The 20630-nt window shown below is 45.7% G+C and overlaps 1 protein-coding gene and 2 pseudogenes across 1 annotated transcript; 1 reads left to right on the forward strand and 2 right to left on the reverse strand.

Annotated features, from left to right (window-relative positions):
* The first annotated feature begins 8522 nt into the window (after positions 1–8522).
* Positions 8523–12459, forward strand: LOC125533064 (annotated as a pseudogene).
* A 3210-nt stretch (positions 12460–15669) lies between these two features.
* On the reverse strand, positions 15670–16194 carry LOC125526723 (annotated as a pseudogene).
* Positions 16195–17990: 1796 nt separating this feature from the next.
* LOC125526715 (histone H3.2-like) lies at positions 17991–18664 on the reverse strand. The gene has a single exon (XM_048691360.1). The coding sequence runs from the start codon at positions 18585–18587 to the stop codon at positions 18177–18179; it is 411 nt and encodes a 136-aa protein (XP_048547317.1). The 5' UTR covers positions 18588–18664; the 3' UTR covers positions 17991–18176.
* Between the last annotated feature and the right edge of the window lie 1966 nt (positions 18665–20630).

Consider the following 20630-nt stretch of genomic DNA (forward strand, 5'->3'; position numbering starts at 1 on the left):
TGGTGCGGATCTCACTCTGGTTTACCTGCGAGATTCGGTAGTAACTTGATCTGAAGTTACATGATCATCATCATTAGCTTCCTCACTAATTGGTGTAGTAGTCACAGGAACAGATTTCTGTGATGAACTACTTTCCAATAAGGGAGAAGGTACAATTACCTTATCAAGTTTTTACTTTCCTCCCACTCACTTCTTTTGAGAGAAAGTCCTTCTCTAGAAAAACTCCGAATTTAGCAACAAAAGTCTGGCCTTCGGATTTGTGATAGAAGGTGTACCCAACAGTCTCCTTTGGGTATCCTATGAAGACACATTTCTCCGATTTGGGTTCGAGCTTATCAGGTTGAAGCTTTTTCACATAAGCATCGCAGCCCCAAACTTTAAGAAACGACAACTTTGGTTTCCTGCCAAACCATAGCTCATAAGGCGTCGTCTCAACGGATTTTGATGGTGCCCTATTTAACGTGAATGCAGCTGTCTCTAATGCATAACCCCAAAACGATAGTGGTAGATCGGTAAGATACATCATAGATTGCACTATATCCAATGAAGTACGGTTATGACGTTCGGACACACCATTATATTGTGGTGTTCCAGGTGGCATGAGTAGTGAAACTATTTCACATTGTTTTTAACTGAAGGCCAAACTCGTAACTCAAATACTCTTCTCTATGATCAGATCGTAGAAACTTTATTTTCTTGTTATGATGATTTTTCGCTTCACTCTGAAATTCTTTGAACTTTTCAAATGTTTCAGATTTATGTTTCATCAAGTAGATATACTCATATCTGCTCAAATCATCTGTGAAGATCAGAAAATAATGATACTTGTCGCGAGCCTCAATATTCATCGGACCACATACATCAGTATGTATGATTTCCAACAAATCTGTTGCTCGCTCCATTGTTCCGAAGAACAGAGTCTTAGTCATCTTGCCCATGAGGCATGGTTCGCAAGCATCAACTGATTCATGATCAAGTGATTCCAAAAGCCCATCAGCATGGAGTTTCTTCATGCGCTTTACACCAATATGACCTAAACATCAGTGCCACAAATAAGTTGCACTATCATTATTAACTTTGCATCTTTTGGTTTCAATATTATGATTATGTGTATTACTATGATCGAGATCCAACGAACTATTTTCATTGGGTGTGTAACCATGTAAGGTTTTATTCATGTAAACAGAACAACAATTTATTCTTTTACTTAAATGAATAACCGTATTACAATAAACATGATCAAATCATATTCATGTTCAACGCAAACACCAAATAACACTTATTCAGGTTCAACACTAATCTCGAAAGTATAGGGAGTGCGCGATGATGATCATATCAATCTTGGAACTATTTCCAACACACATCGTCACTTCACCCTTAACTAGTCTCTGTTTATTCTGCAACTCCCGTTTCGAGTTACTAATCTTTAGCAACTGAACTAGTATCAAATACTGAGGGGTTGCTATAAACACTAGTAAAGTACACATCAATAACATGTATATCAAATATACTTATGTTTACTTTGCCATCCTTCTTATCTGCCAATCACTTGGGGTAGTGCCGCTTCCAGTGATCAGTCCCTTTGCAGTAGAAACACTTAGTCTCAGGCTTAGGACCAGACTTGGGCTTCTTCACTTGAGCAGCAACTTGCTTGCTGTTCTTCTTGAAGTTCCCCTTCTTCCCTCTGCCCTTTTCTTGAAACTGGTGGTCTTTGTCTACCATCAACACTTGATGTTTTTCTTGATTTCTACCTTCGTCAATTTCCGCATTGCGAAGAGCTTGGGAATCGTTTCCGTTATCCCTTGCATATCATAGTTCATCACGAAGTTCTACTAACTTGATGATGGTGACTAGAGAATTCTGTCAATCACTATCTTATCTGGAAGATTAACTCCCATTTGATTCAAGCGATTGTTGTACTCAGACAATCTGGGCACATGCTCACTAGTTGAGCAATTCTCCTCCATCTTTTAGCTATAGAACTTGTTGGAGACTTCATATCTCTCAACTCGGGTATTTTCTTGAAATATTAACTTCAATTCCTGGAACATCTCATATGGTCCATGACATTCAAAACGTCTTTGAAGTCCCGATTCTAAGCCGTTAAGCATGGTGCACTAAACTATCAAGTAGTCATCATATTGAGCTAGCCAAACGTTCATAACGTCTGCATCTGCTCCTGCAATAGGTCTGTCACTTAGCGGTGCATCAAGGACATAATTCTTCTGTGCAGCAATGAGGATAAACCTCAGATCAGGATCCAATCCGCATCATTGCTACTAACATCTTTCAACACAATTTTCTCTAGGAACATATCAAAATAAACACAGGGAAGCAACAACGCGAGCTATTGATCTACAACATAATTTGCAAAATACTACCAGGACTAAGTTCATGATAAATTTAAGTTCAATTTAATCATATTACTTAAGAACTCCCACTTAGATAGACATCCCTCTAATCTTCTAAGTGATTACATGATCCAAATCAACTAAACCATAACCGATCATCACGTGAGATGGATTAGTTTTCAATGGTGAACATCGTTATGTTGATCATATCTACTATATGATTCACGCTCGACCTTTCGGTCTCCGTGTTCCGAGGCCATATCTGCATATGCTAGGCTCGTCAAGTTTAACCTGAGTATTCTGCGTGTGCAAAACTGGCTTGCACCCGTTGTAGATGGACGTAGAGCTTATCACACCCGATCATCACGTGGTGTCTGGGCACGACGAACTTTGGCAACGGTGCATACTCAGGGAGAACACTTCTTGATAATTTAGTGAGAGATCATCTTATAATGCTACCGTCAATCAAAGCAAGATAAGATGTATAAAAAGATAAACATCACATGCAATCAATATAAGTGATATGATATGGCCATCATCATCTTGTGCTTGTGATCTCCATCTCCGAAGCACCGTCATGATCACCATCGTCACCAGCGTGACACCTTAATCTCCATCGTAGCATCGTTGTCATCTCGCCAATCTTATGCTTCCACGACTATCACTACCGTTTAGTAATAAAGTAAAGCATTACATCGCGATTGCATTGCATACAATAAAGCGACAACCATATGGCTCCTGCCAGTTGCCGATAACTCGGTTACAAAACATGATCGTCTCATACAATAAAAATCATGCCTTGACCATATCACATCACAACATGCCCTGCAAAAACAAGTTAGACGTCCTCTACTTTGTTGTTGCAAGTTTTACGTGGCTGCTACGGGCTTTAAGCAAGAACCAATCTCACCTACGCATCAAAACCACAACGATAGTTTGTCAAATAGACTCCGTTTTAACCTTCGCAAGGACCGGGCGTAGCCATACTTGGTTCAACTAAAGTTGGAGAGACAGTCGCCCGCAAGCCATCTATGTGCAAAGCACGTCGAGGGAACTGGTCTCGCGTAAGCGTACGCGTAAGGTTGGTCCGGGTCGTCTCGTCCAACAATACCGCCGAACCAAAGTATGACATGCTGGTAGGCAGTATGACTTGTATCGTCCACAACTCACTTGTGTTCTACTCGTGCATATAACATCAACATAAATAACCTAGGCTCGGATGCCACTGTTGGGTTTCGTAGTAATTTCAAAAAAAGTCCTACGCACACGCAAGATCATGTGATGCATAGCAACGAGAGGGGAGAGTGTTGTCTACGTACCCAATGCAGACCGACTGCGAAAGCGCTGACACGACGTAGAGGAAGTAGTCGTACGTCTTCACGATCCAACCGATCAAGCACCGAAACTACAGCACCTCCGAGTTCGAGCACACGTTCAGCTCGATGATGATCCCCGGACTCCGATCCAGCAAAGTGTCGGGGAAGAGTTCCGTCAGCACGACGGCGTGGTGACGATCTTGATGAACTACAGCAGCAGGGCTTCGCCTAAACTCCGCTACAGTATTATCGAGGAATATGGTGGCAGGGGGCACCGCACACGGCTAAGGAATAGATCACGTGGATCAACTTGTGTGTTTTCGGGGTGCCTCTACCTCAGTATATAAAGGAGTAGAGGGGGAGGCTGGCCGGCCAAGCTAGGCGCGCCAGGAGAGTCCTACTCCCTCTGGGAGTAGGATTTCCCCCCCCCCCCAAATCCTAGTTGGAATAGGATTCGCGGAGGGGGAAAAGAGGAGGAGGGGGCCGGCCACCTCTCCTAGTCCTAATAGGACTAGGGGAAGGGGGAGGCGCGCAGCCCATCTAGGGCAGCCCCTTCTCTTTTCCATTAAGGCCCACTATGGCCCATATAGCTCCCGGGGGGTTCCGGTAACCCTCCCAGTATTCCGGTAAAATCCCGATTTCACCGGGAACACTTCCGATATCCAAACATAGGCTTCCAATATATCAATCTTTATGTCTCGACCATTTCGAGACTCCTCGTCATGTCCGTGATCACATCCGGGACTCCGAACAACCTTCGGTACATCAAAATGCATAAACTCATAATATAACTGTCATCGTAACCTTAAGCGTGCGGACCCTACAGGTTCGAGAACAATGTAGACATGACTGAGACACGTCTCCGGTCAATAACCAATAGAGGGACCTGGATGCCTATATTGGCTCCTACATATTCTACGAAGATCTTTATCGGTCAGACCGCATAACAACATACGTTGTTCCCTTTGTCATCGGTATGTTACTTGCCCGAGATTCGATCGTCGGTATCCAATACCTAGTTCAATCTCGTTACCGGCAAGTCTCTTTACTCGTTCCGTAATACATCATCTCACAACTAACATATTAGTTGTAATGCTTGCAAGGCTTATGTGATGTGTATTACCGAGAGGGCCCAGAGATACCTCTCCGACAATCGGAGTGACAAATCCTAATCTCGAAATACGCCAACCCAACATCTACCTTTGGAGACCTGTAATGCTCCTTTATAATCACCCAGTTACGTTGTGACGTTTGGTAGCACCCAAAGTGTTCCTCCGGCAAACGGGAGTTGCATAATCTCATAGTTATAGGAACATGTATAAGTCATGAAGAAAAGCAATAGCAACATACTAAACGATCGGGTGCTAAGCTAATGGAATGGGTCATGTCAATCAGATCATTCAACTAATGATGTGACCTCGTTAATCAAATAACAACTCCTTTGTCTATGGTTAGGAAACATAACCATCTTTGATTAACGAGCTAGTCTAGTAGAGGCATACTAGTGACACTCTGTTTGTCTATGTATTCACACATGTATTATGTTTCCGGTTAATACAATTCTAGCATGAATAATAAACATTTATCATGAAATAAGGAAATAAATAATAACTTCATTATTGCCTCTAGGGCATATTTCCTTCAAGTTGTTTGTGTGCCAATTATATGTTGATGATATTATCTTTGGTTCTCCTAACAAAGCTTTCAATGAGGAATTTGCCGCTCTCATGACCTCAAAGTTCGAGATGTCCTCCATGGGAGAGGTGAAGTTCTTTCTAGGGTTCGAAGTGAAGCAAAGAAGAGAAGGAACCTTCATCAATCAATCCAAATACACTCAAGACATGCTCAAGAGATTCAAGCTAAGTGACGTCAAGCCGGCCTCTACTCCAATGCCCACCAAGTGCCAACTCGACTTAGATCCCAATGGTAAAGTGGTGGATCAAAAGGTATATCGTTCCATGATTGGATCCTTGCTTTACCTTTGTGCATCTAGACCGGACATCATGTTGAGTGTGGGAATTTGTGCACGGTTTCAAGCCGCACCTAAGGAAAGTCACTTTGTGGCAGTCAAATGAATCTTTCGATATTTGGCTCATACCCCAAACTTTGGCTTATGGTACCCAAGAGGATCAAACTTCAAGCTTGTAGGGTACTCGGATTCTGATTGGGCGGGAGACAAAGTGGATAGGAAGTCCACTTCTGAAGGGTGCCAATTCCTTGGTTGCTCTTTGGTAAGTTGGTCTTCCAAAAAGCAAAGTTGTGTGTCTCTCTCGTCCACTGAGGCGGAGTATGTTGCCGTCGGTAGTTGTTGTGCACAACTTCTATGGATGAGGCAAACTTTAAAGGATTACGGTGTCACTTGTGACAAAGTGCCTCTTTGGTGTGACAATGAAAGTGCCATCAAGATTTCTCTCAACCCAGTGCAACACTTCAAGACAAAGCATATTGAGATTCGGTATCACTTCATCCGGGATCACATTAGGCGAGGAGAGATTGAGCTCAACTATGTCAACACTCATGACAACCTTGCAGATATTTTCACGAAGCCCTTGGATGAAGCAAGATTTCGCGAGTTAAGGCATGAGCTAAATATCATTGATTCGAGCAATGTGGCTTGAACCCGTGCACACCCTACCTCGCTCAATTTGTTGTCTAGTTTAGGTGTAGGCATGGACATAGGGGGAGTGTTGTTCTCTCAATGAACTCTCCCTCCCCCCATTATGCATAAATTGATCAAGTCTTTCACTTTAGCCATTGTTGATGGCACTTATGCTTAAAAGACGAGTTTTGGTCATGGGCCCAAGGTTAAAATCTTCGCGGTGCCATACTTTTTGACTCAAACATAGGTGGCCCCGGCCACCGCCCTCTTGTGAAGAGGTGTGTCTTGGTCGTTTGCTGGTGTGTTTGCCGTTTTTGTCGTTTCGTCGAGCTAAAGCCGTGTCTGTTTAGTTGCTGTGGCGTGCTGGGCGGTACTACCGCTGGTGGTGCGCGGTACTACCGCTCGTAAGCGGTACTACCGCCCCCCAGCATGGTACTACCGCTGGGGGACGAGAACAGGGGGTTAAGTCGGGGGCAGGGGAGGTTTCTTCTCCCCCATACCCATTCACTTCGCCCCTCTTTTCTCTTCCTCTCTCCAGCCTCCTCTCGCCGCGGGAGGGCTCCGGCGGATCTCCGTCTCCGGGGCGTCCCTCTCCATTTCCTTTGGTGGAGTCGATCCCCACCTCGTCCTCTTGCCATGGATGCCGGTATTGCCCCCGTTCCTTCTTTCATTTTGTCTCTTTTTCAGTTCTTGTTTCTTAGGGGCAATGGTGGTTGCATATCTAGATTTTTGGCTACATATAGGCTTGAGTTGGTTGGAGAAGGCAACTAGACTATCTCGATTAGAGTTTGGTAGGATTATTTTTGAATTTGGTAGGCCGGTAGTGCCGGATCTGACTGCGGTAGTAAGAACCCGCTGTTTCACCGCCTCGTGCTATATGAAACTGATGTTTCTCTGCCTCAAGCAGTACTACCGCTCCTCTTGGAGCGGTACTACCGCTTGACCTAGAGCGGTACTACCACTCCCTTTGGGGCGGTACTACCGCTTGGGGCGGTACTACCGCGGACAGGTCACGGTACTACCGCTGAATGCCAATTTCATCATTTTCCTGCCTTACCTTGATCTTTTGTTGAGTTTGTTGGCTTATGCTCGTTCTTTCTAGTTGTTTTGCGTGTTCTTGTGTTTGGCTCCAGGTGATGATCCTTCCGAGCAGCAAGGTCGCCGTATCAACCCCGGCGTGCCACATCAAAACGCTACCGCACCTCAGAGCCAGCCGGTGGTTCCTCGAGCACCCAACCGCCTCCAACAAGTGCATCTGCAAGTGTTCCTCCACCTCCTCAGCAATCGAAGCGAGCCTCCAACAAGCCAAAAGGGAAGACTGTGACTGAGATGACCAACAAGGAGTTTTGAGAGAAGTGTCGCCGCAACCCCTATGCGGTGGACCAAGAACCCACTTTGGTCAACCGCCCGTTCTGGAATAGTTTTCAGTTTGCCATCTACTTTGATGTGATCAAGGCCAAGAAGAATCTTTTTGTTGATGTTCGCTCCATTGACACTGATGCTATGGAGAAGGACCCGGAGTACTTTGGCAAAGCTCTTCAGATGTGCACTCAGCTGAACATTCTCAGGATCATGCAATTCAACAAGGATTTCGATGCGGATTTGGTGGCTCAATTCTATGCCACCGTCCATCTTGGGACGGATGTCGACAGGACTCTGACATGAATGACCAATGGCAAGCTGCTTTCTGTCAAGTGGAAGGCTTTCATGAAGTTACTTGATGTGGTGGATACCGGGCTTGAGACTCCTGTCGGTTTCCGTCCTCACTGCAATGCTACATCCACCCACAAGCAAGCCCTTTGGCCCTACTGCACTGCGAAGGTTCACCCAGTAACTGAGAAGAAAACCTATGAGTTGTCTCCGTATCTGGACATTCTTCATCGCATATTCCGTGAGACTCTCTTCCCTCGGATCGGGAATCTGGATATGGTACACTCTTACCTCGTGGACATGCTCCTTTTCTGTCAGCATGAGAAGGAAGCAAGCACTGGAGAGAGCCTGGATATCTCTCATGTCATGTGGTCTGAACTTCTATCTGCCGTGTCTGAGCGCAAGTGTCCTATCTATGGTCCATTCATCATGAGGCTCATTGAGAGGGCCTGGGCATAGACTTATCCCAGAGTGCTGCTAGAGACTGGAGACTTGGTTTCTCATGAGATCAAGCGTCTGAGGAAGAAGGACAACTGGACAGCGCCTCACACAGGGGGTCCATCTGCTACTGCTGCCACAGGGGGCCCGTCTGCTGCTGCTGCTGCCATGGGGACCGAGGGTGAGGCTACTACTGATGCTCATGAGGAGGACTTTGGACCCTCTACTGCAGAACCGTCGTGGGCACAGAAGCTTAAGCGCAAGATAAAGAAGCTTTTCTGCATGGAGTCCCATGGTCAGTACATGACTCATGTGGCGGAGAAGCATGCCAGGACGCGCCACAAGGAGCTCATGCATCAGATGGGAGCAACAGTTGCCAGTGGGTCTGAGGGTCAGATCACTGAAGAGGAGGACTGGATTCATCAGAATTGCCACTGGACCGACTCCGATGCCGAGCAGTTTTCGACCCATGATGAAGATGCAGAGATGTGATGTTCGAGATCTTCCTCCTCCCATCACCTGGAGTCGTAGTGTCACTCTATGCCCTTTTTTGGTGTCTCGCTGCCAAAGGGGGAGAGAGTGTAGGGATCTGCTTCTTGTGTCGTGCTTTGAGTCGTCTTGTGTTTTCTTGTGTGTTCCTTCTTTGGTTTGGTTTGGTGTGAGACCTAAGTTCTAGTCATATGGTGTAAGACATATGCTCCCTATCGCTACCTTATTACTTATGTCATTTCAGAGTACTATAGTTTATTGTGAGATGCATGCTTGTCCTGTTTACTCACTTCTCTCATATATATTGTGCTTAGTATTGTTAGATTATAAAATATAGGGGGAGTGTTGATCCGAATGTGTGTGTCGTGCCATCTCTAGGTGCACACATTCTGGGGGAGCCCGTCTATATTTTGTAGTTCTTAGTTTTCTTCGTTTCATTTCTTTTCCTTGCGCAAATCCCTAGTTGTCATCAATCCACCAAAAAGGGGGAGATTGTTACGGCATATCTCTCTCAAGGTAGTTTTGGTGATTGATGACAATATGTTTGCGGACTAATCTTGTGCTTTGAATAATTCACAGATTCTCCCCTGGCACGAGACGCCTTCTTCCCCTCGGAGTGTATTTCAAGACGGTGTAGCTCTTTCATTTTTTTCTCGGTGGACTAGTTGCATAGAGGGCACCGTACTATCAAGAGGGGGTCCGCTGGGGTTTTGCATGGGTGGAATCATCACGTACACATCAGCTTCTCACCCTCCGAGCTTTTCCTGTCCATTGAAGAGATCTCTCCTCTCTTCCTTGTTCTGTCTAGGTCTAAGCGACAGTACCGCGCACCCAGCGATAGTACCGCTGAGAAGCCACAAGCGGCAGTACCGCTCCGCAGCGGTAGTACCGCCGTGGCTCCACAGCAGTAGTACCGCTGGGGGCCTGGCACCTCCGCCTGGTCCTCAGCTTCTTTGAGAGATCCCTTCTCCCTCTCTCTCTCTCCCTAGCGGTAGTACCGCACTGCCTGCGGTACTACGGCCGAAGGGTCACAAGCGGCAGTACCGCTCCACAGCGGTACTACCGCCCTTGACCCCACTGCCGTAGTACCGTTGGGCAGTCTGGCTCCTACCGCCTCGATTCGAGAGGTCTTTTTCTCGTGTCAGGTTTTGCGGCACTAGTCACGGTTGTAGTGGCGGTAGTACCGTTCCTGGAGCGGTAGTACCGCCCTACCACCGCGGTAGTATCGCAGTTGGATCTGTTCCCTACTAGTCTCCTCAGCACGGCAGTACCGCTGTCCTGGCGGTAGTACCGCCCCCTCTCAGCGGTAGTACCGCCCTGTGCGGGGCTGGTTGGTGGGGGGCAACGGGATTGTTGCCCCCACTATAAAAAGGAGTCCCCTTCTTCCTTCTCACCTACCTCTTCCTCCCCCAAGCTCCATTTATTGCTCAAGCTCCATTAAATACTCCAAGCTTCATTTCCGCCCGATCTATCTCTCTAGCCAATCAAATTTGTTGATTTGCTCGGGAGTGGTTAAGAAGGCTCCGATCTACACTTCCACCAAGGGATTTTCGATTCCCCCACTCATCCCTAGCAGATCTTGTTACTCTTGGGTGTTTGAGCACCCTAGACGGTTGAGGTCACCTCGGAGCCATATTCCATTGTGGTGAAGCTTCGTGGTCTTGTTGGGAGCCTCCTATTAAGTTGTGGAGATTGCCCCAACCTTGTTTGCAAAGGTTCGGTCGCCGCCTTTAAGGGCACCAATAGTGGAATCACGGCATCTCGCATTGTGTGAGGGCGTGAGGAGAATACGGTGGCCCTAGTGGCTTTTTGGGGAGCATTGTGCCTCCACATCGCTCCAACGGAGACGTACTTCCCCTCAAAAGGAAGGAACTTCGGTAACACATCCTCGTCTTCACCGGATCCACTCTTGGTTATCTCTTACCTTTACTTGTGCAAGCTCTTTAATGTTTCTCCCCTTGCTTGCTTGTATGCTTGTTGTTATTGCATCATATAGGTTGCTCACCTAGTTGCACATCTAGACAACCTACTTTGATGCAAACTTTAATTTGGTAAAGAAAAGCTAAAAATTGGTAGTTGCCTATTCCCCCCCCCCCCCCTCTAGTCAACCATATCGATCCTTTCAATAATAAACAAGACAGACCAGCATTGGCGCCAGTGAGAGGCGGAGAAACCCTGGCCGCATGGGAGACGTTGTGAGGAGGAGGAAAACGGTTAGGGTACGCGTACTAAGTTTCGCCTCGAATAACAGATCCCACATCCACCCTTTTATCTTTGTTGCATTTGCACTAGCTGCTTTTTTCATCCACCCTTTTCCCTTTCTTCCTGCAGCACACAACTAGAAGAAGAATAGACCAAGTCACCAAAGACTAAGCAAGATTAGTGGTTAATGTTGGATTTTTTTGCGAGGGGTTAATGCTGGATATTAGTATCACTAATATATAACTAGCACAAGGGCCCTCACCATGCAAGGCACCATTTGCATTATGCAGTGCCTTGTGTCTCATGCCTGCAACGGGTCCTGCAGCGACGAAGTCGTGTGGTGCATGACTCCCCTATGTTATTATGTACACGTTAACTGCCGAATATGGCTCACATAAATCATCTCCTCCTGTAATCACGATTACGAGTTTAACATGAAATGATCCAGTTTCAAAAGTAGTCTATCACCGGTGTCAAACTTACATACCAAGGATAAGTAAATAGTGTAGCTTTAGCAACAACTTCTCTTTTAAAAAAAGAGTAAGTAAAGAGTGGTTGTTTAAATTTTATCCGTTGACAGACGAGGCCATTCGTCATTAATGCCTCTATAGTACAATAATTGGCAAACCAATAAAAAGTCAAAATAGATTGCTTAGTCTTCATGCATTGACGTGATGAGAAAAATCTATGAAGCATAGTATGCCTTCTCGTATGATTTTTCCCTTATGAAAAGAGCACATGTATGCATTGACTGACCGAAAAGACTTGTCGATCATTGATTGATGGATGAAAAAAGTCCATGGATATGTCCTTGGGTAGTACCAACTTTTAATGCCATCTACCTCTTGTGAAGAGAGCACGTGCATGCATGAAGCCAAATCTCCCACAACATGGTGACATCATCTCATTAATTACTAAATTCAATTTCTAAACTATTTTATTTTTAAAAACCATTAATTCGATCAGTGATCCATTTTCATCGCAGGCTAAGGCGGTGCGCCCCGGCCACCGGCAACGTCAAGAAGCCCTGCCGCTTCCACCCTAGCACCGTCGACTTTGGCAGATCACCGAGTTGCTCATACCCAACCCCCCCTTCCAGCGTCTCGTCCGGGAGATCGCCCAGGACTTCAAGGCCGACCTCCACTTCCAGAGCTCCGCCGTCTCCGCGCTGCAGGAGGCCGCCGAGGCATATCTGTTGGGGCTGTTCGAGGACACCAACCTCTGCGCCATCCATGCCAAGCGCGTCACCATCATTCCCAAGGACATCTTAGCCTTTGTCCAGCGTTGGAAATGTATGCGTGCTAGTGTTTGTTCTTGCCATGACGGATGTGTTGCCTCGTCTGAAAATATCCTAAAAACTGAGAATATCCTAAAAATTCAAAAGTTGTTCGTGACTTACAAAATGGTTTATTGATTCATAAAATGTTCACTGGTTCAAACAATGACCATGCATTTCAAAAAATGTTCATTAGATAAAAAAAATGTTCGTGAATTATTTAAAAAATTGTTCCACCAATTTCCAAAAATGGTCGCCGATTCTAGAAATGTTCGCCTATTCAAGGACAATTTTTGGAAAATGTTCAAAAAAAATTAAAATATTTGTGAATAGTACACAATGTTCATGAATTCAATTTTTCCCTGAATGTAGAAAATGTTCATGTTTTCAGATATGTTCAGGAGTTTAAAAAAATGTTTATGATTTTCAAAAATTGTTCACGAATTCACGAAAATGAGAGTGGTAGTGTATCTCGGTGATGCAGGAAAATATGGTCATGGCCATTGGAGATTATGGTTTTTTTTTCTCCCGTTGCAACGCACGGGCCGTTCTGTAGTAAAACAATAAGGTTAAAATAAGATACCCAGTAGAGGTGATATATCTAGGTTAATTTTATTTGCACACCAAAATAATGAACTCTTATGCTTACCAAATGACAACAAACAAATTTTCTTTATTAGCTGATAAAGTTTCATGTATGTGCCAGGAAAATTAAGTCTTACATGGCATGTCAATCCAAGATTACCAATTCCCTATCCATATACATGGATGCCTTTTTAGAAAACACAATTCATCGTCAATTTTTCTGAAACCAATCGATACATGTTGCTCTTTTCAGAATTCTTTTAAGCATTCAACATGACATGTAGCCATGTAGGTAGCAACGTGAATCGATGTTTTTGCTCCAGATAAAAATGAAGCTTATTATTAACAAAATTAGAAGTCTAGCATATACCAATCAGAATTTATTCATCACGGAATGGTAAATTCTGAGTTACTAAGTTCATGTGGCTTACTTTTTGTTATGAGACATCATCACCCACCGTATGTGATATACTTCATGTTCAACGCGTGCTGGAATAAACCTCCCATGCAAGTGAGCTACATACAAAGTCAGAAGAATTTCATATTAGAATACTCAGTTATCCAAGCCCAGCAAGAAAGAAATGGAAGAATCAGCTCGAAAACAGAGACCAATGCATGCCTATTGCTACATAGAAACCATGGATTTCTACACTGATTTGCCAAAGAAAAAAAATATTTCTGTGGCAACAGGAAGAGAAATTCAGAATACTAGAAATTTATCAAGAGGCGAGTCAATTCCATGCAAAACAGAAGTGGAGAGTAAGTTGAACCTGCAAGAGCAAAAGCATTCCCAGTAATAGCAATATGTGACCATTCTGAAACTGGAGGTAGCTAAGATCATTTACAAGTTCGAGAAAAAGATCATATATCTTTTAGATCAGCTTTTGAGGATTTCCTCAATGCCTTGTATCATGTGACACTGTATCGGTTTGGTTGTTTATGCCCTTATCTATAAAGGGGTGAAAGCCTGCTTCGTGATATGGATACAAATATAAGGTTACTACTTAAGTTTGCTCACATACTTTTTTCAGAGCTTCTAGTGCAGACTACTGGTTGACCGAGTACGTATAGACGTTGTTCCATGCATATTACTCTAAATATTATGTTGTGCACAATGGAACACATAAATCTACTTATTTAGTGATAACAGATTTAGCCTATTATATTTTGACCATTATCAATCTGCACAACTCATTGCCATAAGTATGAAAATCAGAAAAAAGGCACTCTGATGTCATAGCTGAAAACAACTTGTCATATTTTCTATAACTGGCAGCTCTAAAACTGACTCCCTCAAGCGCAAGCCAGCCGACCCGATGCACGCGCCTGTAGCACGCGGGTCGTGCTTCCCCATTGTATCAAGAATAATCCGATAGAGCCCTCATAAGCGTTACCGATATTGCCACTGTTGGGAATTACAGCCACTGCACTTGCGGCAGAGCAATCGTGTTCTCATCCGACGACTCTGGTATTCCCTTCGCTCCATGACAGCAACCTGAACTGCTGTATCATGTGCCTTGAAAAGCATGGTTGCTCTAATCTGTGCCGGACTGGGATGCTGTGAGTCGGTAAATGCAGCACCAACAGCTTGATGCTGCTCGGAGCTTTTCAGGGGAACTTGCCATCTCTGTGCTGCTTTAGTCACCTCGCTGCCCATACTTGATAGCGATTTTTCATTTCTGTTCTATACATCGGTGTACATGTATATTTTTAACGGGAGTGCCAAATTTTGCTTGTGTTAATAGTACAAAATGTAAGTCTTTTGTTGTTTAAAGTTCCTGTGTGTTTGTGTCTTCGGAGTGTGTGTTAGTCTAATCCTTGTATCAGGCGTTCAGTTTCATAAAGGCGTTCCTGAAGTTTGTCAGGTGGGGTTGTGACAAAGCTGTTGGCATCAAATAGAGAAGACTGTAATCTGCCTATTGAGCATAATCTATAAAAAAATATTGGTTTATTTTCTAATGAGCAGACATCTTTCATACTATATAAGTATACTTCAAAGCCAAACGACAAGAATGACCGCTAATATGCCGTGAATACCAGTATCCATCTAACTTGGTATGCTTGTTCCATTGTCGTTCTGACGGAATGATGGTTGTATCCCGTAGCATGTCTTCCCAGGAGAGATTAGTATTCATTTATCGGAGCTGCTTTGGATATCTGAATATAATTCATAGCAGATCCAATACATCATTGCACCTCTTGATCAATTCAACTGAAGGATGAAGTTGCTGTCACTGCCAAGAGGGCATCGTGTATCTGTATTTGCAAATCCGCAGTTGGAAGCACAATTCAAGCAATTAAAAGGTTATTGTGGCACAAATGATGATCCTGATTAACTTATACTAGCAGTTAGCACGAGCTACATCATGAATTGGTCACTGTGGGCTAGTTTCACATTACAAGTCAGAGCAAATGTGTACACCCAGACCTCTGGTCAAGGATAGCGACTGAATCTAGAACTCAAAGTATGAAATGCAGACTAATCCCAGTCCATTAAACACATTGCACCACAGAAGTAACATCAGTGGTGTCCAGTATAAATGCATCAGATCAAATAGCAGAAACAAAGCAAATGATGTTCCTGAATTGAGATACACAAGTGTTCAGTCCCTGTGGCGTTTTTTTCAGATTACACATTAGCCTGCAAACAAATACGGTACGATTCATACCGGTAAAATTATGGCAAATCAACTCATCGCCACCTCAATATCGTACCCAACAGAGAGATAAAAATCAGAAAGACGGCATTTGCACAAAGACAGGTTTCATTTCCAACAACAGATATGAAATAACTTTGTTCCACGATTCAGTTCGAACTACAGAGCCAGAGTAAACAGCGAGCTAAACAAGTCGGGGTTCCATCAAGATTTTGGAATCTGCAGGCGGCGGCAAAGAACCTAGCCGCCGAATCCGTAGAGGGTGCGGCCCTGGCGCTTGAGCGCGTAGACGACGTCCATGGCGGTGACGGTCTTGCGGCGGGCATGCTCGGTGTAGGTGACGGCGTCGCGGATGACGTTCTCGAGGAAGATCTTGAGCACGCCGCGGGTCTCCTCGTAGATGAGCCCCGAGATGCGCTTCACGCCGCCCCTCCGCGCCAGCCGCCGGATCGCCGGCTTGGTGATGCCCTGGATGTTGTCGCGCAGCACCTTCCGGTGGCGCTTGGCGCCGCCCTTGCCCAGCCCCTTGCCTCCCTTGCCGCGCCCGGACATGGCTCACGATCTCGAGCTGCGAGCGGATGTGGTGGAATCGGAGGAACGGTGGTGGCTGCTGGTGCCTGGTGATGTGATTTGCGTGGAGGGGCGAGGGGCGTTTTAACGGGGACGAGAGGGTGGAGGAGGCGTCTGCCTGCCGTTGGATGCGGATGGAGTGGACGGTCGAGATGGCGATCCGGGTGAGGGATGCCGCGGACTGGTGACGTGGCCGAAAGCTTGGACCGGTGGATTGGCGGGCTGGGTCAGAGCTGTGGCGGCAGCCCGAAATTTTTGGGCTGTGGGCGGGGCCGGGTCCAGAACTGCCGTGTCGTGTTCAGATTAAACCCGTAGGTATCAAAGGCAGAATGTATTGAAAATATTTTTATGGGTCTGTGGGATTTTCTCTATCGAAATGAGAATGGTTGTCTTCGGTTAGTCTGCAAGGAACTGACTTTTTTATGGGTGTATACCAAACCCAAAAACAAGATAAGTCACTAATTCACTGTGAATATCAATTCAACTTGATATACTTGCTGCGTTGCTGTAGCATGTCCCCATCCAATGACAGATTCTTATTCCTTCATCCGAACTATTTTGGAGATCTGAAGATAATCTACAAGAAACTGGCTCGAACGCAATGCATCACTGCTATTCTCATTTTTCATCACTTACTGGAGTTCACTTTTTTCAAATTCAAGGATTCAAATAACACTTTACAATATTACATATAATAACTTAGCGATCAGGTAATTGGTCCTAGAAGCTCTGCATTCATTTTGAGCCACACGACAGAGTGCCATTACAAATCTTCTCCCGTCATAGAGACTTGCATCGTGCATCAGTAATAAATTTCATAATTTAAAATGAACTGTACAGTTCATAAACATAATACTGCCTCTCTTCCTACAAAATTAAATTCCGAGATGCTTGACTGTTCTAACATCAGCCTACCACCAGAAAACATTCGGACCCCACAGCAGCACTGTTGTAAACTGCCCAGAATGAACCGTGTTTCGCGTTAAGTGTGTGCGATTGGAGAATAGGTACCAAGAAATTGGCGTTGGTATTACTGTGGGAGCAGTTATTCTCTTAAGAAGTAGCGGTGTGCCTCATGATAAACATTTAATCAAGAAAAACTGTAGTTGGAGGCATCCTTGTAACCTGTATTGTAACTGTGTTTGTAGTTTTGAGACTATACAGCACAGAAGCAGGGTTGAGACACTTTCAGCACCGATGTTATCATCAGGAAAGCGATGTTTATGTGTACTACACAGAACTGAACTGAACGAGCGTATTACATCTGTTCATTCAGGTTCAGAGGCAACCAACCGGAATGGTTATTTCGAAGAATTTTGACACAGTACTAGTACTATTATAAGGTACAAAATCGAAGCAATTAAGAACACAGTAGCTAAAACTGGCAGGTCATTTCACATATTCAGGATACTATCCAAGCAATGTCCAAGAACCAGGAACGGCATGAGATTCTGACCAATAGTGGCCAGCGCTTGCTCGATGTTTTGGTGTGTTATTTAGGAATTGTGGGTGATGCAACCAATAATATTGCGGGAACAGTGTGGAAGCCTGCAGCATTTTCTGAACCTGTAAAATCTGAAGACAAGACACCAAGTAACTTGTTGCGTGATTGCAACATAACTAGGCAAAGTAGGGATGGTTTCAACAGAATATGTGCACTGAACATCAAACATACCGGCACTGGACGGAACTGAAGACGAGCACACTATCAGACAAGCAATCTCAACTGCTCGTTCGTTCGGGTTCAGAGACAGCTAGCCAGATGACAGTCGAACGATAATTCAAGCTCAGATTCAGAGCAAAACAGGCAAGAAATTTGGCAAGTTGGGAACAGGCATTCAAACACAGATGAATGAGAAACATTTTTCATTTCCATTGCTAATGGCAACAAGATGGTACCATCACATTAGGCATACCACATCTACCATGACAAGAACAACACGGGCACAGTCTGAAACCCTACTGCTAGCACACACACACTTCCACCGACGAACTCAGGCTAACAGGGATCTAACAGACGACGCATGGATTGCAGACTGCAGCCTAGGCCCTCTCTCCACGGATGCGGCGGGCGAGCTGGATGTCCTTGGGCATGATGGTGACGCGCTTGGCGTGGATGGCGCAGAGGTTGGTGTCCTCGAAGAGCCCCACCAGGTAGGACTCGGCGGCCTCCTGCAGGGCGGAGACGGCGGAGGACTGGAAGCGGAGGTCGGTCTTGAAGTCCTGGGCGATCTCCCTCACCAGGCGCTGGAAGGGGAGCTTGCGGATGAGCAGCTCGGTGCTCTTCTGGTACTTGCGGATCTCCCGGAGCGCGACGGTGCCGGGGCGGAAGCGGTGGGGCTTCTTGACGCCGCCGGTGGCCGGGGCGGACTTGCGGGCCGCCTTGGTGGCCAGCTGCTTCCTCGGCGCCTTGCCGCCGGTGGACTTCCTCGCCGTCTGCTTGGTGCGGGCCATGGAGTCGGAGATGCGCCGGGAGGTTGTTGAGGAGGGGGGAGCGCTGGGAGGGTTGGGGGATTGGAGTGAGGAGGAAGAAGGGGAATGGGCGGCGTTAAATAGGGAAGGAGGGGAGCGCCGAGCGGGCGGGGGATTGGAGCGGGGAGCCGCGCGTTGGTTTTAGTTTTTCGGGAGGGATGGTGGGGCGTGGACCGTTGGATGCGTCGTGCGTGGACGGTTGCGATCTGGTGTCGAGGGGGTGATCCGTGGGAGGTGGTTTCGCGTGCTCTGATTGGTCGAAGAGGAGTCAGCCGGATCGTGGAGAAGCAGATGAAACGAAAATGGACTCCGACGAGGCGCGACCGTATTTTGCTCTTTGCCGCCAACGTCCCAGACGAAAATCTCAGCCCAAACGATAATTGACAAAAATACTGCTTCTTTTTTTAGAAGAGTTTCAGTGAGTGCTAGAACAATTTGTTTACTTACTAGTATAAGAATTATCTGTAATGCCCTGAAGCCCTGGTAAATTATTTATGTGCTATCTGTAATGCCCTAAAGCCCTGGTAAATTATTATGTGCTAATTCATCATAAACACTGATCTGTAAACTGTTTTAGAAAAATGGCCATTTTAGAACAATAATTTCTTTTCAGTTTTGACTGCTGTAGCACACACGCCGAACTACTGATGTTTCTGTAAGTCCCTAGTTCAAGTTATTTTCAATGGATTCGTGACAAGCATGTTTGGGAATCTGCTCATTTGGTCGGCTTTTCAGCAGTGGAAGCCATGAAAAAAAATCCCAACCAAACAGGGCCATATTCTAAAATTCTGATGTTCAATTGTTTTCTTCCATTTCAAGAAGCATTCTTACAGATGAATTAATGAGTTGCTTGGCTCGTTAAGCTTGTGACCACTAAACTCGGTAAACTCAACGAGGCAAAAAAACTATGCTCGATTATGTTCATTTGAAGCTCGTAATCACTCGTGAGCGCTCGCTAGATTTTTTATCTTGAAAGTTGAAACGAATGTAAAAGATTTGCCTCTTCAATTAAATAAGGGAGAGTAGAGTTTTACAACGCACTCACAAATCACGGCATGACAATTACTCATATAATATGATGTTCCCTAGTTTCCTTGCGCCGACAGTAACCCAAAGTTTAGCGTCTTCTAAAATGTTGGTTAGGAGGACCGGCGGTGGCGCACTTTTCCGACGGAGTACTCGGATGTTTCTCTCATTCCAAATGGTCCAAGAAACGAACATGGTAAGGGAAGCCATTGCATGGCGGTGAGGGTTGCTGTCGTCGGTTCCTTTCTGCCACCACTCAATGACGGTTTCATCTAACTGCCATTCGGAGGTGTCCATGTGCGCGAGCCCAAGCTTCTCAATGATTGATCTCCAGAGTCTAAGCGTGCAGCGACACTTGACGAAGAGGTGTATCCTTGTGTTCTTGTTCCCTTTTGCAAAGCGGGCAAGGGCCACAGTTTGGCCAACCACGCTTCTCCAAGCGATCGGCGGTCCAAACCCTATCTTGTGGAGCCAACCAAGTAAAGAATTTGACCTTTGAAGGTGCCCAAGCCTTCCAGACCATGCGTCCATGCGCTTCAGGGGGACAAGGTCAGGCCGAGAAATTGAGCTTTGTAGGCAGTGCTCGCCGTGTATACCCCATCGTTCGCATGCTTCCAAATGATATCGTCTTCGGTTTGCTCATCAAGGTGGAAGTCATGCACAAGCATCCAAAGGTTAAAGAACTCGGAAATGTGGTTGACGGAGATGGCGGTGTCATGCTTGATTTTGAGGATCCAATCGTTCCCATTCAAAGCCTCACGCGCCTTCCAATTCTTCCTCGCCAAGCCCTCATAGATTAGCGATGCAATGTCCTTGGGCTTGCGCCCCAGGAGCCAAAGGGAGTCCCAGAAAGGTGTTTGACGCCGTCACCGACAGTGATAGTCGTAGATGCATAGAAGAACTGGAGGTCCTCTTCAGTGCAGGGGTTGCCAGAGCCCACCCATAGTCTACGGGGCTCCCTCCCTTCCTACCATAGCCAACGAAGCCGCAACGCCCGTG

This window comes from Triticum urartu, chromosome 1 (assembly GCF_003073215.2).
Source record: "Triticum urartu cultivar G1812 chromosome 1, Tu2.1, whole genome shotgun sequence".
NCBI classification, from domain to species: Eukaryota; Viridiplantae; Streptophyta; class Magnoliopsida; order Poales; family Poaceae; genus Triticum; species Triticum urartu.